The 19807-nt window shown below is 33.1% G+C and overlaps 3 protein-coding genes across 7 annotated transcripts; 1 reads left to right on the forward strand and 2 right to left on the reverse strand.

Annotated features, from left to right (window-relative positions):
• Positions 1-689: 689 nt before the first annotated feature.
• LOC104814256 (protein SCAR3-like) lies at positions 690-6668 on the reverse strand. 5 transcript variants are annotated; one of them, XR_771878.1, is made up of 10 exons: positions 6236-6668; positions 5115-5278; positions 4431-4554; positions 4184-4313; positions 4030-4097; positions 1903-3898; positions 1730-1822; positions 1430-1546; positions 1117-1321; positions 690-986 (listed from the first exon to the last, which is right to left on the reverse strand). XR_771878.1 is itself a non-coding variant. In XM_010542214.1 (10 exons), the coding sequence occupies exons 3-10, from the start codon at positions 5236-5238 to the stop codon at positions 1271-1273; spliced, it is 2703 nt and encodes a 900-aa protein (XP_010540516.1). In that variant the 5' UTR covers positions 5239-5278; positions 5725-5851; positions 6236-6328; the 3' UTR covers positions 690-1270. The 5 variants fall into 5 exon arrangements, 4 of the variants coding, with proteins under 4 accessions (XP_010540516.1, XP_010540513.1, XP_010540517.1 ...); XM_010542214.1 differs by adding an exon at positions 5725-5851 and having other exon boundaries at positions 690-1321; positions 6236-6328; XM_010542211.1 differs by having other exon boundaries at positions 690-1321.
• A 4346-nt stretch (positions 6669-11014) lies between these two features.
• On the forward strand, positions 11015-12939 carry LOC104814257 (protein LIGHT-DEPENDENT SHORT HYPOCOTYLS 9-like). The gene is made up of 2 exons (XM_010542216.2): positions 11015-11771; positions 12725-12939. The coding sequence occupies exon 1, from the start codon at positions 11230-11232 to the stop codon at positions 11767-11769; it is 540 nt and encodes a 179-aa protein (XP_010540518.1). The 5' UTR covers positions 11015-11229; the 3' UTR covers positions 11770-11771; positions 12725-12939.
• Positions 12940-16518: 3579 nt separating this feature from the next.
• LOC104814258 lies at positions 16519-17574 on the reverse strand. Its single transcript, XM_010542217.2, has one exon. It carries the CDS (start codon positions 17285-17287, stop codon positions 16670-16672), a length of 618 nt encoding a protein of 205 aa, XP_010540519.1. The 5' UTR covers positions 17288-17574; the 3' UTR covers positions 16519-16669.
• Between the last annotated feature and the right edge of the window lie 2233 nt (positions 17575-19807).

A 19807-nucleotide genomic window follows, 5' to 3' on the forward strand; every position in this document is an offset into this window, starting at 1 on the left:
AAAACGTATTCTCTTCTCTCTCTATCTATTAAATGATGTTAGATCATCTATATCTAACACATGCTTTATTGATCTTATCGAATAAGTTCTCCATTTAAACCCGACTTTATTGGAATTAAATCGAAACCGCTATTTCTTTTTTTCTTAATAAAATATCCGATAGCAAAAAAAAAGTTGGTAATAATCTTTTATTTTTGGAATAAAAAGCTGAACAAAGACCTTTATTTCATGTTTATTTAAGTGGAAAAGAGATGCCCCTTTACCTTTAAGGTGCTTTGGAAATCTCTTTCTGATTGAAAATTCAAAAGTTTATTCACTCCCCAAAAAAGACAGATTATATATATATATATATGCATATTTGTGTATATGTATTATTTGCATGCTTTAATGAAACAATTACATTGAGCATTTTATTAGCCTGAACACTAATTAAATAAAAAAAAAACCATGTAATAAATCCATTTCACTTGAATAAATTAAAGATTGAAGAGATTTTTATATAAGATTTTCTTTAGATTATATAATAACATGTGGTAATTTATTTTTTCATAAGCTCATTCAAAAATGACAAACAAACAAAAAAAACCTACCTCAGAAACTCCTAATAAAATTTACCAAAACCCTACCTCGGAAACTCACAAAAATCACAACAATATATAGTAATTATTTGATCTGATTAGCCAATTAACTATGCATTAAAAGCAGGCATTAACCAGAACATAAATTTTTCATTTTAAAGGAATAAGTTCTCCATTTAAATAAACCTATCGCGAGTAAATGGCAAATAAATTTTAAAATGTAAATAAATAAAGAAAAACACAACAGAACCGGACTTCATGACTCGGGGTCTCAGATTCAGAGATTCAACCTTATCTTTTCCGAAGTCATACAACTTTTTGCCAACCCACTTTTCGTTGTTTCTTTAAACCCAAACCACGAATTTCTCTCTTCTTTCTTCTTGATTTCAACGTTATCCACGGAGTTTCCTGAACACAGAATCTTATTTTTACTGTTCTGTTCTTGAATACATAGATGGCGAACACGACGACGTGAAGCTATCTAACTTAATACGCTATACGTACATACATATAATTCTTGCAGACAAAAAGACTGAACCTTTGGATGTCTCCGCAAGCTTCGCCGATGTTCCTGTCTTGCAATGCCAACAACTCATCGAACCCATCATCAAGAAAAGAACGAACACTGAGCGGTAACGCGGAAGAAATTTAGGGTTTTTTGAAATGTGGGTTTCGAAGGGTATGAACTGGTTTTATGTATCGCTCCATGTATCGCTTTCGTCTCCATCGTCGCAGGCAACAGCCTGAGAAAAAAAAGGGTGGTAACGTTAAGTTTTTGGATTTGGAAATGGTAAAAAGAGGGGTGATTATAGATTCGGAAATGCAAGTAGAACAAAGATTGAATTATGGACCTGACGGATTGAATTCGCCTTCTCAAGAATGGCGTTGATGCTGGTGTTTGGAACAAGGCCTGTTGCTGCAGCAGCAGTAGACGGCCTTGTAGATACTACTCGTCTCAGATTGAATTGCTGTAACGATTCACAAATATATATATATATATATATATATATATATATATATATATATATATTTTGTTTGTGTATTAGCTTTCTACAGATTGAGAATGAGGTTAAAAGATAAACAGACCGAGAATTCGAATACACTTCTACATGCCCACTTGATACTGGAGAAAGAAAGAAATTGATACTCACTTTCATTCGGATTTGATGCAAGAAGTCTCCAGCGTCTGCCTCCTTTACACCTGAAATTTGCTTATCTTCTCTGCCATTGTTCTTCTGATGGACCTATAAGCACATATGCTAGTTATTTCCCAACTTGAAATCAAAGATTCCTGAAATATGAAAGTGACCCACATCTGCCATACGTTATTTTCTCGTTCAGGAATGGCGGACACAATGCCGGGCTGCTCTTCCTTGACTGGATCTGTGAATGAAAGCTGAGAGGCAGTAGGTAAGTAGCTTCTCTTATCAAGTGCACGTTTGAGCTCATCCTGTAGTGACTGCTGTTTTTCCTCGAATCTTTCGGTGGATTCCTTTGAAGCCCTCCATTGTACGGGTGGAAGAGGAGGTGGCAAGGGCTCAGCGGGAATCTGGAGGTATGAGAGATTCTCCGAGACAGAACTATTCCTTGTTTCGATCAGTAAATTAGGGTTTAGAGTCTCGAAACTTGGAACATTGAGGGATTCCTCTGAAAGAGAGGAAGGTTCAGCATCATGATTTGCATGTGAACTTCCATGCAGAGAATCATATAGCTTTCGGTCCTCTCTCTCGGAAGTGGATTCTTCCCAGTGCTTGGAACTTGAGCCGGAATCATCGTCGCTTGGATAATCGTTATCTGACATGTTAGGAGTGGATCTACAGAACGTGTCGTCATCTGAATCAAAATCATGAACATAGGTAACGGGCTCTGGCACTAATTGAAACGACGAAAATGTGTATTTGTTGCCATCATGACGATGAACCCCATCGGGCAATTTCAGCTTCAGTCTCGAGATCTGAAGGCTCTCCTCAGGGTTGAAAGATATTTTTATGTGTTCAAGTGGTGGAGATGAAGTAAGCCAATCAAAAGTTGTATCGTCTCTGAAGGGTTCTTCGAAGGTTTTCTCTTCCGCTACTTCAACATTCTCAGGAATGGTTGCTGGTACAATCTTTCTATCACGGGCAAAAGAGTCTTTTCTGCGAAAACCATTCATCAGAAACCTATGGCTGATATCAAAACCTCGAGATTTTTCGTCACTGGCATGTGGATCAGGAAATGGCTGAGAAGCCTTTTCAGATGTATAACTTGAAACCATTTGAAACTGCCGATGATTCCCAACCACTATATCTGCCTTTTCTGTCTCCTTATCTTCGTTCTTTGGTTCTGCAAAGACCGGAGGTTTTGATGGTTGTAGTCCCAATAGATTCCCATTTGTCCATATCGTTACGGGTTTGTCATCATGATAAGCTTCAGCTTCAGCTTCAGCTTCAGCTTCAGTTTCAGCAGCTTGATGTTCATCCATGCTGTTATTGCATAAATGATTCAATGAACCATCACAAACATCATCATATTCTCTTTTGGAACCATCATGAACATCCTTGCCTGCAGGAAGATGACTGTGTCGGGGATGGTTTTCTAAATCCACCACTGAATCTCGATGAATCAGTTCTTCAGATGCATTTCCACATGATGTCTGATCATTGTTGGAACTCGGCTCTGTTTCTTCCTCGGTAGGGCATGAAATTTCCAATCTTTCATCTGTAATATCATTAGAATTCTTCTCCACCTCTCGACGCGTTTTGAACCCATAATCATTATCCGATTCTGAATCAATGGTGTTAAGTGCATCGACAAATGTCTCTCCTTCGCTCTCTGTATCATCTTCACTATCCATTTCCAGTTCACATACAATTCCCGATTCTCTCTCAGTTTCCCGACTAGCTTCCGTATCTTGCTCTACTTCAACATCAAAGCTCGTCTCCACCATTTCAGGAGCTTCATTTGTTGCATGTTTCTGACCATTGGATTCCATTATTTCCGGTTTCTCATCCCAACTAACGCAAGATGAACCCCGACCCACCTGCTCCCGAGAAGGACTAAACGAGAAATGATCATCCGTGTCTTCGCTATGACATTCAGAAAGAACTGAAGCTATGGTGAGGGCACCCGGTGTCATGCTGGAAGATGAGAACCCGAGTGTTTTTGCTTCATTCTTCACTGAAGAGGTTGCGGTGGAAAGGCCTTCAATATATCCCGAGCCACTTCTAGAATCCAAAGACCGAGAATGATCTTGTAAATCGGATTTCAGTTCAGTGTCAACCGTTGAGGCAGTCTTCGAAGAAGAGGTTCTTCCGCTGAAGCTTAAAGAAATAAATGGCTTCCTGCAGATCAAGACATTTCACTTATTATATCAAGATACATTTCAATCGAGTCAATCTCAAAATCGAAACTTGAGTTAAAATAATTCATCTCGTCCATATATGCATCCTGCAAATCAAGAAGTGTGTTTTACCTGCCACTCTGCTTAGCCACAGAAGCCAGACATGATAAATCCCGATTTCTTTGCAGAGATTTTTTCTTCTGTCCATGTTAAAGATTGAATTTAGAAAACCGGAAAAAAAATCCAAGGAAAACGGAAAAACGTTTACCGATTCATTCTAACACACCTTAATTTTACCGTTGTTGTTATCTTTCTGGAAGCCACTGTTTACTTCAATTGGTTTGCCTGATGCTCTTCTGAAATAAGTAGGATCGGAGTATCGCTTCAAACAAGATCCCGGACCATCTATATCAAATCTGAGGGCAAGCAAAGAATTAGAATCATAATCCAGATTAGTCCAACTTAATGGTATGTATATAAAAAAACATACAGCCACATACATATACTGATAACTGAAAAATAAAAAGACATACTTGTCGAGCAAGTGCAACCGAGGAGGATCCCGGCATTCTTCATATGAATCCATAACAACTCGAGGCAAATCGTAGCAAATAAAGTGGCTTTGCTCATTCGGTATACGAGGATGCCACTCCCGACCTGAAATAGACGTAAAAAATTCCCGGTCTCTTTCTGGATATGCATGTACTCAATAGACTATAAGTGATATTTGTTAGACAATTCAGCGCAGTGGAACTGAACTATTTCTTACAGGTGACTTATGTTACACTCAGTGCTTCAATATAATTGGGCTTTTCCCCAATGGACAAAGCAGATATAGAAAACACACAGTACAGATCAATCCTTATCAAGATTCTGATTTTGTTTCTTGAACTAAGCAGATACAGAAAACAGTATAGATTCTATGTCTTGCCAAACATAGAGGCACCTAGCTGGATTCTTCCCCACAAGCTTTTTAACTCCCACTATAATTGGTCCAAAGTGATTTCTACGGTTCACGGGTTTTAATTAAATCCCAACAATAGGGACCTCATAATCTTTGTTGAAAGATTAGTGAAAAGCCATGTGGTTGGGGCCTACAATAAACTCAAAAGGATCATACTATTTAAATAAAATAAAAAATGCATGTGAAAGCTAATAAGAATCAAACATCACACATACAGACAGTGATAAGAATGACAAAAGAAAAAAAGACAGACCTGATGTGTATGCAAAATGTATACGGCTAGTCGGTGCAAGCATCGTCTTCTCAAGAGAAGGTATTATGGATTCTATATTCTGCAATCTGATCATCAATTTGTTACTTCTGGAAGCTGTGGTCATCACCTCCTCCTGTATGCCATGAAATATCTCTGCTGCAAATCTTAATCACGGGAAAGTGATCCATAGTTAGAGTGGTTCTTCGTTATAGACACCGAGAATATCGTACAAACCGATTCAGTGATAACCCTTTAGACCCCGAGATCAAACAAAATCAAATTTAGCTACATTTTGGCCAAACTATACTGGTCAATTACTTTTACAGAAGATAGAACAAGCTTTCTTGCTTTTGCATCGTTGCATGAGAGTTAAGGAGGAAACTCTTGCCAAGAAGAGTTGTTTAGAAGCATAAACATATACAAATGGAGATCAAACATAGTGAATATGAGCATTAGCTTTGAAGCTAATTGTAAGGAAAAGCTCAGGGGACTGACTCGTTAAAATGGCTGCAGTCAGAAACATACTTCAGGCACATCCGGAGGAGTTTTTCTCTATAGTGAACCTTCAACCAACATCCATGTAACATGAACTACATACTAAGACTCTTACTTTATCTTACTCCTCCAATTAAAGCATGAACGGCATTGAATGGCACAACTTCGAATCGAACTCAATCCTCAAACTTGACCATGCATCTTAGAACCCGAGCACTGACCAGCCCATGGAAAAATCTTTTCTACAAGAAGACAAAAAGTGAAAGAAATAACAAAGAAAATCTTTTTTTCCATTGAAGCCCAAACCAAACTCGATGGTCACAATAACCTCGATCAAATGGGAACATTTCAGTAACCCCGCAACAGTGGCATCACTTCCATAGCCAGAAAGGCTCCAAATGACTCAGCCAATTTATGATTATTTCAACCGATTAACTTCCACAAAGAGTTAGACCAGAGGAAAGACCAATACTTCGTTCATGCAAGGATAGCAAGTGATTTTATCTTTGGCAGAACATGCCTGAACTTAACAATCAGCTCAAGAATCAAACAAACGAAAATAATCCAAACCCAGAAAAATTTGGAAAGGAAAAAAAAGTGATTTTGCAGCTCGAGGTCATACGTACTCGGCAAGATCACCCAGTTGCCGCAAGATCCCGACGATTCCGGCTACGGAGACGCCGTCGAGAACCGCCTTTGGGTCTTCCCGGTCAACATTCCGGTGCAGCTCTCGTTTCCCGAGGCCGTACTCGTTCCTCACTTCGAATCTAGCGATCGGCATTGGCTCTGTTCAATCGAATGACGGTGTGTACAAAGACATCACACAGTGGGAGAAACTGTTTATGTGAAAAGGGAATCAAAAGAAGAGAAATTTCGGGTGATGAATCAAATGGGTCTCGAAGAAAACGAAGAACGGAAAATGGGTTTCCCGGAAAAAAATCGAATTTTGTTTCTGGGTTTTGGTGGGTGAGATTGCGGCAGCTTAACTGCCGAGAACAGAGAGGGAAAATTTGGAGGCTAAGTCTCTGTGTGTGAGAGAGAGAGTCATTACCAACACTGCAAGCCATTCCTTTCCATTTCATTTTACAGGAAAAAATCGCTTTCCTTTGGTAGCACAAGGGCCTGATATTACAGATATACCCTTGTAAGTTTCTGAAAATTACAAAAAGGGGCTTGGAGCAGAAACTGTTAGTGGATAACACGATTTACACGGCTTGGCTAAATGGCTCCGGCTAACTAACTCGGATTAGCCTCTCTAATTTACCGTCTTTAATTTGATTTTTTTTTTTAAATGATTATACTGTTCTATCTTATTTTATAAATAAAAGAAATTCTATCATCTTAATTAGCGCCAAACAACTTGTATTAGAACTATTATCAGTCTCTTTTACGAGACTTAATTTTTTATGCATTATTATAATGATCTAATTAGAGTTCCACATACGATTCAAATAAATTTAATTTTTAGAAGACCGAGAAAATAAATTAAAAAAATATCGGAAAAGAACCCGAACTATTCAATCGTAATTTTCCCTCAACATCCCCATATTTTGTAAAATTGAGTAAGCATTTATAGTTATTCTAATAGGAATATGGTTTTCCTCAAGAAGTACGCTTTGCTAATATCAACACAATAAATTTATTATTTATTGAGATTGCACACATTTACCCAAAAAAACACGAATTATTTTATAAATTTTTTAGTAAGCATTTTGTTTAGTAAGGGTATTAATATACTAAAAAAATTGTATAGCTTAATTTTGTTGGAATATAAAACCAACTTAAGTATAAAATAAATGATTTATAAAATATTTTATAAATTTTTTATTTCCTACTCTTGAATACAACGTGTATCCGTCCATGTGTTTGAACTTTGAATGTTATCATCAATCAATCAGTGTATTTGTGTGTATATATATATATTATCATAAAATAATATTTGTGAGGTCCACACCACACGTATGTACACACACACATATATATATATGTATACGGAGTGGGTATTGAATTAGATCCGTATAGGGTTAGGAGAATGCAATATCTATTGATCCCTTAGAGTAGTTGGGGATCTCACTTAAATCTCACACAACTCAATAAAGCCCTCAATAATGGAAGATTAGTTCGTCATTTTTTCTGACATTAATATATAATTAATAATATGCAATATTGTTCTTTATATTTCTGATAAGATCCATGACTTTTAGTCATAGTCGTTTAGTAATAAATGCTACCTAATAGTATTATTTTACCCATTAAAATATTTCAGTTACGGTATTGACAATTATTATAGTAATAGGATTATTAGCCGATCAATAGTTGAATTATTTGATTATGAAATGCTTGCATAAAAAAAATTGTATATGCTCAAATTACTCTTCAACGATTTGATAAATGATTATAAAATAATCAGTTATCAATAGGCATGTTTAGAGTGCGGTTATATATGACGTTCATGTTTTTACTCTATTTAATTTTTTTACAGATATTTAATCCCCATATTTCTATAGATGTAAATGGAATAAATCAAAATTCTAATACTCATCACAGCCAAAAGAAATATAATACTAATAAACATTAGAATTTATGATACTTCAAATTATATGAATTAATTAATATATAATGAAAAATAAAGACCAAACATCTAATGGATGTCTACATGATATATTAATCACTATAAAATACATTTTGATCATCACCACATTTTACACGTTTAATTTCATTTACAGAGCTTAAGTAAATTAGTTAGATATTTATCTCGATCAACTTAAAATTGGACAAGCACATTTTTACAATATCCATTTACTTAGAAAAAATATCAATTTACATGTGTTTATTAGACATTGGCGATAAATAAACATATGCATCTAGTTATCAAAAAACAATAATAATAAACATATACATCTAACGCTTCAGTAGACCGTTGTTGATGGAATATCGAAATATATTCATATATTATTTCTTATTTTATTAACTTTTACTTCTTTTGCGATTTTAGATACAAGCACCACTTTACGGCTTCACTGTTTTAAATACACACACACATATATTATATATATTGTTTAAATCTTCTTTTTTATTTTTATTTTTAATTTTGTTAGATCTAAGGCAGAAAAATTCGATCTGTTTGACATTTACGTAATTATTAATATAATTAATGACCAATGGACCATAATCCAACTAATCAGACTGACAGTTGGTGAATAATTAAATACGTATCTTAAACCACTACTGATGTAATTAGTTATTCTAAACACTTGGGGACAAGAAATTACAAAATTTTATTGAGTTAATCACAGTACACATGTTGCAGTATATATATTGTCAAAAGTATGCGAAATACTATAAATGTTATTCTAAAAATTATAATATAGTCTCCCACTATCAACCGAGTGTACCACACTCAACAAATGCCACAACGCATTCCAATTTTTTTTTTGGGATAATAACAAATTATAAAAATATTTGAGAAGTAAAACCCGCAAGTGATTTTCCAATTATTTCACATCCAAAACCATATATATATATGTATGTATGAATATATATGTGTGTGACATGCATATGTAACACACACTACTATTATAGGGCCCGTTTATTACAAGCTTTTTATTTACTTAGCCCAATTGATGGACCGTACAAATTGATTTAGCCTTGTTTTGGACTAAATCCCATTATAAGCTCCAACAATTTTACTTATTGTATTATTAAATCGCCACTTAATAGAACGAGTGTTTGGCTAAGGAAGAAGTAATCTTTAGGCTTTGAACAGAGGATTTATTCAAAATCAATATTTTTTTTTAATCGAAACTAAATTGCAACCGAATGACAAAACACAACATATTATTTATGATTAAATTTTCTCCTAATGGAATGTGTGTTGTTCCTCCAGTCATTGAATAGAGATTTAAACGATTCATTTGTTTCTTGCAAGTTATTTAGGGATGACCATTTTGGTTATTAATTAACCGAATAATTAAACCGAACTAAATCGTAAATGTAACCAACCGTAACCGAACTAAATCTAACATAAAAACTGAAAAGTTATAACTTCTCAAAACCCGAAAAAAAATCGAATCCGAATTAAAAAATAATAATAATAACCGATAATTTTTTTACAAAATAATTTTTTACCAATAAAAAACTGAATCCAACGGATCCGAAATCAATATAAAAATCAAATGGTTATAGTTTTTTTATGTAACCAAACTCGAATATAGTCGAACCGACTCTCAACCGGAACCTAAAATTAATGGCCGCTTCCATCAAAACTCGAGATCCTAATTTAGGTATAATTTCTTATTAGATTATTGATCGTCGTTTGATCGACCAATCTATTGGCTATTGTTGATAATGTTAATGATTGTAGTTCTTCCCCTTTATCATCTTACTATATATATGTATATATTGCATAGTAAATTTATTAAATTTTATAATGAAAATGGGAAAAAAAAGTTTGAATTTTTCATATTAAAAAAAAATTAGAAGTCCTCAACATTATTAACATGCATCAAAGGGTTAAACTGTCTCATAGGATCAATCATCATAAAAGCCAAAAATCAACCCTATAGTTGTCTCCAACAAAAGTGATAATTACTCATGAAGTGACTGCCAATAAGGGCCCATATGCTTCATATGCACATATATATACACTTACACTAAGATGCATGGATACATAAAAAATTTACAACGGTTGTTTTTAATTTTTACAAAATAGGAATTCATGTATAATGCATGATTTACATGCAGTGCATATGTTACAAAATGGCCAATTGAGAATTACCACTTGACAGGAAGAAAGAAAATTAAATATGGTCATATAAACACTGTTTGGACATTATAATATCTACAAATTTTAAACTCTAATTTTTTTTTTTGTCATATTCAAACCAAAGAAATAGACATTTGAATCTACACATTATTTGAAACAATAATAATACCTTCTTTTATCTATATTCTCCATCACACGATTTAATATTTTAAAATATTTCATTTATTTTAATAAATCCGAACAAAAATCTTATTAGACCAATTCATAAAACCCTAATCATATAGTTTTTCGAAAATTAAAAAGTTTGAACTAAAAAAACAAGCAAACCGAATTTGTCCAAAAAAAGCTTAATCAAATCAGCATATATATATATATATATATATATATATATATATATAATTCGTTACATCTTGTTAGGATCTATAGATACAATGATTATTTGGTTTCCTGGTATGATATTCAAAATGCATTGTTAATTCGAACATTTAACAAGGCTATGAGTCCAAATAAAAATTGTTTTCGAAAATCTTTCTAACATTATATTTCGACCGTTCCTGTCATGTACGTGGAAATTCCCTTATAATAGAAACAAATAAATAAAAATAATCAGTAGATAGGGAAAAAGGAAAGGAAAAGAAAACAACGTCGACGGCCCTAGGGCTCATCCTTTTGTCTCCTAAGTCGAAGACCCTCAAAAAAAAAAAAAAAGATTTTGATACTCACAATTCATCTCTTTTCAAAAACTTGAATCAATTCTCTTTTCCTTTACATAAAAAAGAAGAAGCAAGAACTCTTCTTGCAATCTCATCTATATCACTCTCAAATCCATTCAAAACCAAGAATTTTGATTGTTCGATGTTATCATCAACTGAACCAGTGGCCCAGCAGCAACAGCTGAGCCGCTACGAATCGCAAAAGCGCCGTGACTGGAACACGTTCGGACAGTATCTCAAGAACCAGAGACCGCCCGTCTCGTTCGCTCAGTTGAGTTTCAACCACGTGATCGATTTCCTCAAGTACTTGGATCAGTTCGGTAAGACCAAAGTTCATCACCATGGTTGTGTCTTCTTTGGACAGCCTGATCCTCCGGGACCTTGTACTTGCCCATTGAAGCAGGCTTGGGGAAGTCTCGATGCGTTGATCGGACGGCTGAGAGCTGCGTTCGAGGAACATGGCGGATCGTCCGATCAAAACCCTTTTGGGAACGGTGCGATTAGGGTTTACCTGCGTGAAGTTAGGGATTCTCAGTCCAAGGCAAGAGGGATTCAATACAAGAAGAGGAGGGAGAAGAGGAAGAGAATCAATGGCGAAAACCCTAGTAATCATCAGATTCGAAAAACAATGAATGATGAAGGGACATCGTCGAACGTCCTTCCTTCTCCCATTTCACCGTAAAGGTAACGTAACAATTTATTTCTCCATTCTTTTATCATAAAATTAAGGATAATAATTAATCTTTGTGTAATTAAGGTGATTCTCTTACAGGAGCCTAAAGCTCGTGATCTATGAAACTCTAAGCTCATTAATTATACCTAAAAATATCTATATACATACGCTTTTGTTTGTGTGTGTATATGTGCGTGTGCATCGGTCTACCAAGAAAATGAGTGTATAATGCAATATATATACTCTTACATGATCTGTTACAAGAAAATACTGGTTTAACATACAAGGATTAATAATATCTGAATATATATATATATATATATGTGTGTGTGTGTGTGTGTATCGTATTGTATTGTATTGATACCCTGAGCGTTCATAGGCACGACCAATGGCATCCAACAGATTTATTTTTGGCCATGAACAATGAGCTTTAGGCTTCTAACATCGGTTTTCAAATGGATATATATAGCAAAATACCAAATTGTGTAATTATCCCCATCTTTCCGTACATATGAAACTTGGCTGCATACCTAATGCAAACAAAAAGGTTATAACTTTGGAGTAATGAGATCAAAGGTTCAATATATCATGAGAACTAGGACCAATTGAACTAGTTTATGGTTAAATTAAAACTGTTGCCTATATTGGGAATCAAGCAAAAATATATACACATATATTATGTATATAGACATGCACACCCATAATATATATATATATATTTTTTTCTCTCTTTTGAGATTTGTTGGGATTTTGTGTGTTCCCCATGAAAGACCCATGAAATGACATGGTTCATGCATGTCTCACATGTATAATTAATGAATCATATATCTCTGGATATTATAAGCGTAACCTACGTCATGATATTCCTTTATATTCCCCAAAATTATATATATATATATATACACATGTGATTAATTAGTCTCTATTTTTTTAACATAACCTTTCCTGAGATTGACTCTTGCAGGATGGTACACATTGAGCCAATGCCCATCTTCCTACATATTCGTCTGAAGAACCAAAATGCGTTTCTTTGGTACAGCTCTTTGTGATTCATATATAAAATTGTTATACAATTTAGTCCATGATCAGTTCAGTTATACTTTATATATATGTTTTTTTTATTTTCACATTTGTCTAAACTAAGAAACCCACAAATAAAAATCTTCTGTTCGGGGTCCATACCTTATGTTTGTTTACATAGGGAGGATTCAAGTTAAAAGCCTTTGAGACATTTTATATCGTTAATTAAATGTTGTGAAATCATTTGTTTGAATATACCGATAAAATAACAAAATATACCGATGAATTCGGATTCAAACTCGGTTCATACGACGGTTTATATATAGAAATGAATTCGTTGCGTTTTGATATTGAACATGTACATGAGACTATGAGAGAGAGTGTGTGTGTGTATATAGAGAGAGTACAAACACAAAACCCTAGCTATCCCTAAATACAAAATTACATTTATATCCTTATAGTTTAAATCAACGAGTTCCTTGGTATAGGGAAACACATAGGTCCCGAACCATATTAACTTGTGATTGGGATTATCCAATGGAATATACTAATAAAAATTTGATGAACATGTGGTAACTTGGGGATATATAATGGAATGGAGAGGAAGAGGTTGTGCGCCAATAAGATCCATAAACTTATGCGGTTTCATTTTAAATGGGCCGTTATTGGGCCTCATTTTGTTACGTACGACTCACTACAAGGGGTAGGATTCGGCCATGTGCCAATGAGAGGTTGACCCATATCATAGAATTACCATTACAAAAGACCTATATATATATATATATATGTGTGTATATGTGTGGCTGGGTGGGTTATATTTTATTCAACGAACACATTTTTGCTAAAAAACATTTTTCCAAAATATTCTTTTTTCTTTATAATTTTTGCTAATTTTTAATACTAATTTCATTAATTATTAAAAATCTTAAAATAAAAAAGAATATGAAAAAAATACTTCACTTGTTGAAATTTTGTGGAGAGAGAATACCGATTTTTTTTTTTTAATATTATACGATATACCCTTTTATATTTACTTTTCACGAGAAATTGATAGATATGTAAAAACAAAATATGACATATTTCCTGCTTACTGATATGATTAATGAATATATATATATATATATATATATATGGGGATGCTTACTGATATGATTAATGAATATATATATATATATATATATATATATATATATATATATATCATAACTTAGATGGGGATTGCCAAAACTAGTTCAACTTTAATTAGATCCATTAAGTGGACCATATAAACAGTTTGCCAAAATGTTACTTCCAAAATTATTTCAATTCATGTGTCCCACATGACTGTTAGAGATAAAGATAAATGATTATCTTTGAAAAATCTCGATAGAGGAGTGGGCAAAAGGAGATATCAAATCAATCTCAGCCTAAGATTCTCGCCTGCAATCTAATCTCTTGATTCATATATATACATATATATATGTATGCATGTACGTGTACACGTATATGTATATATATGTGTGTGTTTAAATAATTTTCCATCAAAACCTGAAAGAATCAAATACTATTTAGAACATCATGATTCAATTATGTGAAAAAAAAAATGGACAGAAAAAATACCTACCAGAATTAGGAGTTGACATTTTTTTTAGTTCTATCGTAGTTATATTATTTTAAATTCGATTTTTTATTTTATAAAAATTATGTTCATTGGATTGGTAATTCGATCTTTATTTTTATTATCTGAAGAAATTTTTATTTCAGTTCGATTTTTTGGATCATTATTTATAAACCAATGTCCATATAATTTCGAATGGGAGGCGTCATTAAATAGACTTCGATTTTAATCTAGTCGTGTATTTTAATGAAAAGGTTTATTGGTTGATATATTTAATGGAAAGTAATTGATGCAAATATATGGAATTGAAGGGAGAGTGCAATAAGCATCACCATTAAGGTCTTTCGAGATTTATTTTATTTTATTTTATTTTTTGTGGAAAGAATCTAAACCAGAAGGGTTGGTTTCGTATCAAATCATTATAAGTTAGTGTTTAATATTATATTGATTATTAGATCAACTTTGAAAAAAGAAATTTTTATATAAATAATGTTAAATTAAATTTTTTTTTAAAAATTTATAAAATAAAGAAAAAAGAAGAAAAACTCTCATCAAATCCATTTTTTCCGTTCAAACGTTCTTTTGAATTTTTATTAAATAAAACTTTTTCAAATTTAAATGGCTCTTTGTCATTGTCGGTTCACGTTTCCTTAGTGGATTTGTTGACCCAACGCTAGAGCCGAAAAAATATATTTCGCTTTCATAAAATTTTTTTCATTCTATTTTATTTTATACAAATTATATTCTCTACTCCATTCGTACTTTATTCGGATTTTGATTTTAAAATTTAAAAAAAAAAATCAAGAGGTTTTTATTTTCATTTTATTTTTTAAGATTTGATTAACTTGATATAAAAAAATATTCAATTAAAATTAGAAAATATTAAAAACCGATTCAATTATGTTTCGTATAAGATAACCAGAATATCTATTCTACCCGACACATAATAAAAAACGTATTTTTCTCCGCAAGAAAAGAACCTATCCATATTTAGAAAAATGAGAGCTACAACGTCCAATTTAGATATATATATTGTGTATATATATCGATCGTATGTATGTGCAATGAGTCATGACCACGAAGATTCACACACGATATACAATTGTATATATTTTGTAATCATCCATCTTCAAAATTTTGTGTTTGTGTTCTTTTGCTTCTTCTTTGGTTACACTTTTGAATGAATAATATAGTTTTTATTCGGTGTTTCTAAGGAGAATCTGCCAAAAGACAAAGATGACAAACACAACGTCATTCGCAAACTTACTCCATGTTGCTTTATTTCATATTTTTATTATGTCATAATAAACATATGTTCACACTAAAATTTTATCATGTCTAATATTAATATTTTGATAATCTAATTTTGCAATGTAGTTGAAAGTGTTTTATCTATATATATATATATAATTGTTTGCTTTTCAATAAAATTATTATTCTTTTGGGTACCGCTAAATGTTTAAAATCGAAGCAAACACTATACAGTGTATTTTTAATCCTCTAATAATGATGGAATATTATAAGCATCTTAGATATTATTATAAAATTAATTACTTTCTTTAATTACAATAACATAATAATAATTGATGATGACGACATGATGATGATGATGATGCTGATGATGATGATGATGATAACTTTAGGAGCCGGTAGTGCCACAACCATCATTATGTATTTGATTCGTATGGACTTTGAGTTGTTCGTATCATATGAATAACTATTTTCAACTTATCTATATCCATATAGGATAAAAGGAAGAGCACAAATAAACAGAGGGACCAATTATAATATTTTTTGTTATTATATCATAAAAGTAATTACATGACAATTAATATATACATATAAGCAATAATTATGAACTGTAGAAACTTATATATCAAATCAATACTGTTCATGTAATTTTCCACCGCAGGATATTTTTTTCTTGTAATATATTTTTCATATTTTTATTCTTATTGAAGAATTTATGAAAGAATTTTTAGTTGATTTTATAATTTCGTTGTCTCGATTTTGGTTACATAAGGCTAAAAGGGTTAAATTTTTTTTTATGATAATTGATTAATAAAGTTTTTCCAATATCGAGAAATTGACAAATATGAATTTCAAAATACAACTTGGAAAAAAAAAGAACACACACCACATACACTTGAATGCCTATATCAATAATTCTCTAAATTGGAAAATTTATTTATTTTTCTTTTAAATATTATAATTGGAAGAAGTCTTATGTATTGATCTTCTTTGAGAAAAAAAAATAAGTAGACAGCCCAAAAATCAAAAGGCAAAAAAAAACTATTTTACTGACAAATGGTTCACTGAAACGGCGTCGTTTTCAGTCTCTGATATGCTCTCTAAGTGCGGTCTCCAAACGCCGACGCGTCCTCGCCGCCGATCCCTCTGCGTCGCCACTTTCTCCGACAATATCTCCGTCAAGTAACGGTCCGAAATCAACAGCGACATATTCTTCTCATAATTATCATTATTTTTCTCTCCGTTAAACCCATCACTAACGCCGTTACGCCCGTGACGGCGATTGCCGGCGCCGTTACTTCCGTCTCTCCTCTTACTCACCGCCCGAACGTTTTTTCCGGTGTTACCTCCGCCAACGTCACCGGAGGAGGAGACGGGCATGAGGAAGTAGATCTTGCCGCGTTGGAGCTCGGCGTCGGGAGGGACGACGACGATCTTGGCGGCGGAGATGACATCATCACGGGGGCGATCGACGGAATCTGACGGAGGAGGAGACGAGGGTTTTCTGAGGACGTGCTTTGGGTGGGCTCTCATGATCTCTTTGGCTGTGATGGAGCCACTGATTTCCTCCACGTATCCGTTCGAGTGTACGATTCTGATCACGTCCAGTGATCCACACGGTAAAATGCATGCGATGCAGCACCTGATCGTCTCCTTCATCGTTTTTCTTCTTTCCTTTCCTATCTCCCTCTCTCTCTCCCTTTTTTATTACATGGAAGGGAAAAAAGCAACCTTAAAGAGCCTGTTTCTTGTAGAGCTGCATGCAAGGAAGGAGATGAAGCTTGGAAGAGAGATATTCTCAAGAGAGAGAGAGAGAGAAGGGAGAGGGAGTGAATGAGGGACATGTACCTTATAATTGGCTTTTTTTTTTGTCAATTTTTGTGTGTGGTAAAATGAATGAGTTTATTATTTATTTTAGCCGCTAAATGGCTTTTCGTATATTATAATGTGTATGTGGGTGTATGATTGAAATTATATATATATATATATATATATATACATACACAGATATATGTATGTAAATAAATGTATATAAGTTCTCTTTTTTCTGTGTTGCCTTTTTTTCTGCTCTTTTTCGGGGGTTGGGTTGGGAATATGTGTATGTGTATGTGTGTGACACTATATGCTTACCAAAACTACTGATAAATAATTGTTTTTATGCCACCTGGATTAATTTAGCTTTTAAGTTCAATTCATAATACTATTTTGCTAACAAAATTCCAAAACGAACGGCCAAAACTATTGTTGATGACATGATAACGTTACATTTGATCTGTAAACTACTAGAAAGTATTTATATATACACACACACACAACATATAATTATGACCTCAAAACAAACAAACAGAACAAGAAAAGGGAGAATGGATAGGTCAAGAAACCAACCAAATTTGAAATAATTATATATATATATATATATATATGAGTGAAAATAAAATGGATTTCAATATGTGGAGGGAACAAAAGGATGTAAATTCATGGCATGAATGATTGCACCAACGAGTTTTTATGTAAATGTACTTTATCTTTTGGATCCATCATCTAAAAGAATAGGTGGGAGGGGGCCGGTCCATCCCCTTTTGTGTGTTTTGGGTGCATTTTCATTTCATTTATATATATAATTATTTTAATAATTTATAATAAGGTATGGTTTTCTGCTAGGCTGGGACGTATGGGTATACACATGTCATTACATCATCGGGTCTCCCATATGTCACCACACACACATTACATTTCATTACATTACATGTCCGTCTCTATCAATCCATTTGCCGACACGTTGTTCTTTCCCACGCCATATCTACGTATATATATATTCCTTTGATCTATCTAACACATATGTATATATATGCGTATATAGATACGCGTATATATGCGTATATATTATTACATTGATATCGATCCCGGTCGTTTTGGAGTTCTAACGTATTGCATCTAATTATATCATTTTGATGCCAAAAACCTTGAATTATTCACTTTCATTTAGTTAAATGTTTGTAGAAAAATAAAATCTAAGTAGATCGTATTAACTTTTTCACCTACCTCATATTTCTTTTTTCTCTTACGATTTTTGGTTCCATCTACATGAAAATATATATTTCTGAGGTTATATATATAGCATAAACTTGTTTTCTACAAATAACTCAACACGTTTTTGATTAATGTACGCTACATTTCATAAAAAAACTATAACCACTCTAATATTCATGCAATCATATCTAATCATACGTGTAATCAAAAGTTTTTAAGCTAAGTTGCCATCATAAACGCAAAAAACTTTTTTATGATTCATTGCTTAAGTTTAGAAAGCAGTCCATTTCTTAATCAAGCTTTTAGAGTCAACATCATTTTGTTAATAGATGCTAAAAACATTAATGTAGGGGGTTTAGTTTAACCATCCTCGTCAAGATCGTACTAATTTTACTATTGTAGATGTGAATGGATAGAGACTTAAAGTTTTGATGAAGGGGAAAAAAGAAGGCCGATTCATCAATATGACGAGTTACATTTTCTGATATTTCTTTTCATTTTTATTTCATTCGATCGTCTTCATTTTGAATTTTATATTTTTCATTTATTTTTTGCTTTGTCGTGACTATATATATATATGTGTGTGTGTATGTGTCATGAAAAGTCAATCCAATAAGAAAATAGTCGAATTTTGATATACACGCATCCGGTTGGATTTTAGATCCTAGTGCCCTGCCCTTTTCCTATGGAATAATTTTTTGTTGTTTTTCAATATTCATATAGATCTTTTCTGATGTTAGTTTACCGAAAAGCTCGCGCACACATACATACATACATACATACATACATACATACATACATACATACATACACATACATTACGAGTTTTCCAAGAGTAGTTATATTTTTTTAGGATTTGCTTCTTGGGAATGTATAATGTTTCCTTGGAAGTAAATTAGCAATGGTGGAATCGACCAATTTCTAAAACTTGAACCGTCAGTTAATATAGGATACAATTATGATATATGCCGTTTGAGCTCTGCCTTTATATTATCATTTCGAACGTGGTAAATAAAATATATGCACAAAACCTAAAAATTGAGCGTGGTATGAAAATCTATTATTCGGTTCACACTAGTTGAGAAAAAAACCCCGTATATTTCGAATCAAATGATCGATAAAAATGTGATATTATCACGTATAATATTG

This window comes from Tarenaya hassleriana, unplaced genomic scaffold (genome assembly GCF_000463585.1).
Source record: "Tarenaya hassleriana unplaced genomic scaffold, ASM46358v1 Cleome21, whole genome shotgun sequence".
Classification (NCBI taxonomy): Eukaryota; Viridiplantae; Streptophyta; class Magnoliopsida; order Brassicales; family Cleomaceae; genus Tarenaya; species Tarenaya hassleriana.

Bases quoted from the DNA above. Each gene is read 5' to 3' on its own strand.
- LOC104814256 (XM_010542211.1), bottom strand. From the start codon at position 6,390: ATGCCGATCGCTAGATTCGAAGTGAGGAACGAGTACGGCCTCGGGAAA. The intron at 4,314-4,430 runs GTATGTCTTTTT...GCTTGCCCTCAG, and splicing joins CGGTTGCACTTGCTCGACAA to ATTTGATATAGATGGTCCGG. The intron at 1,547-1,729 runs GTGAGTATCAAT...GAATCGTTACAG, and splicing joins TGCATCAAATCCGAATGAAA to CAATTCAATCTGAGACGAGT.
- LOC104814257 (XM_010542216.2), top strand. From the start codon at position 11,230: ATGTTATCATCAACTGAACCAGTGGCCCAGCAGCAACAGCTGAGCCGC.
- LOC104814258 (XM_010542217.2), bottom strand. From the start codon at position 17,287: ATGAAGGAGACGATCAGGTGCTGCATCGCATGCATTTTACCGTGTGGA.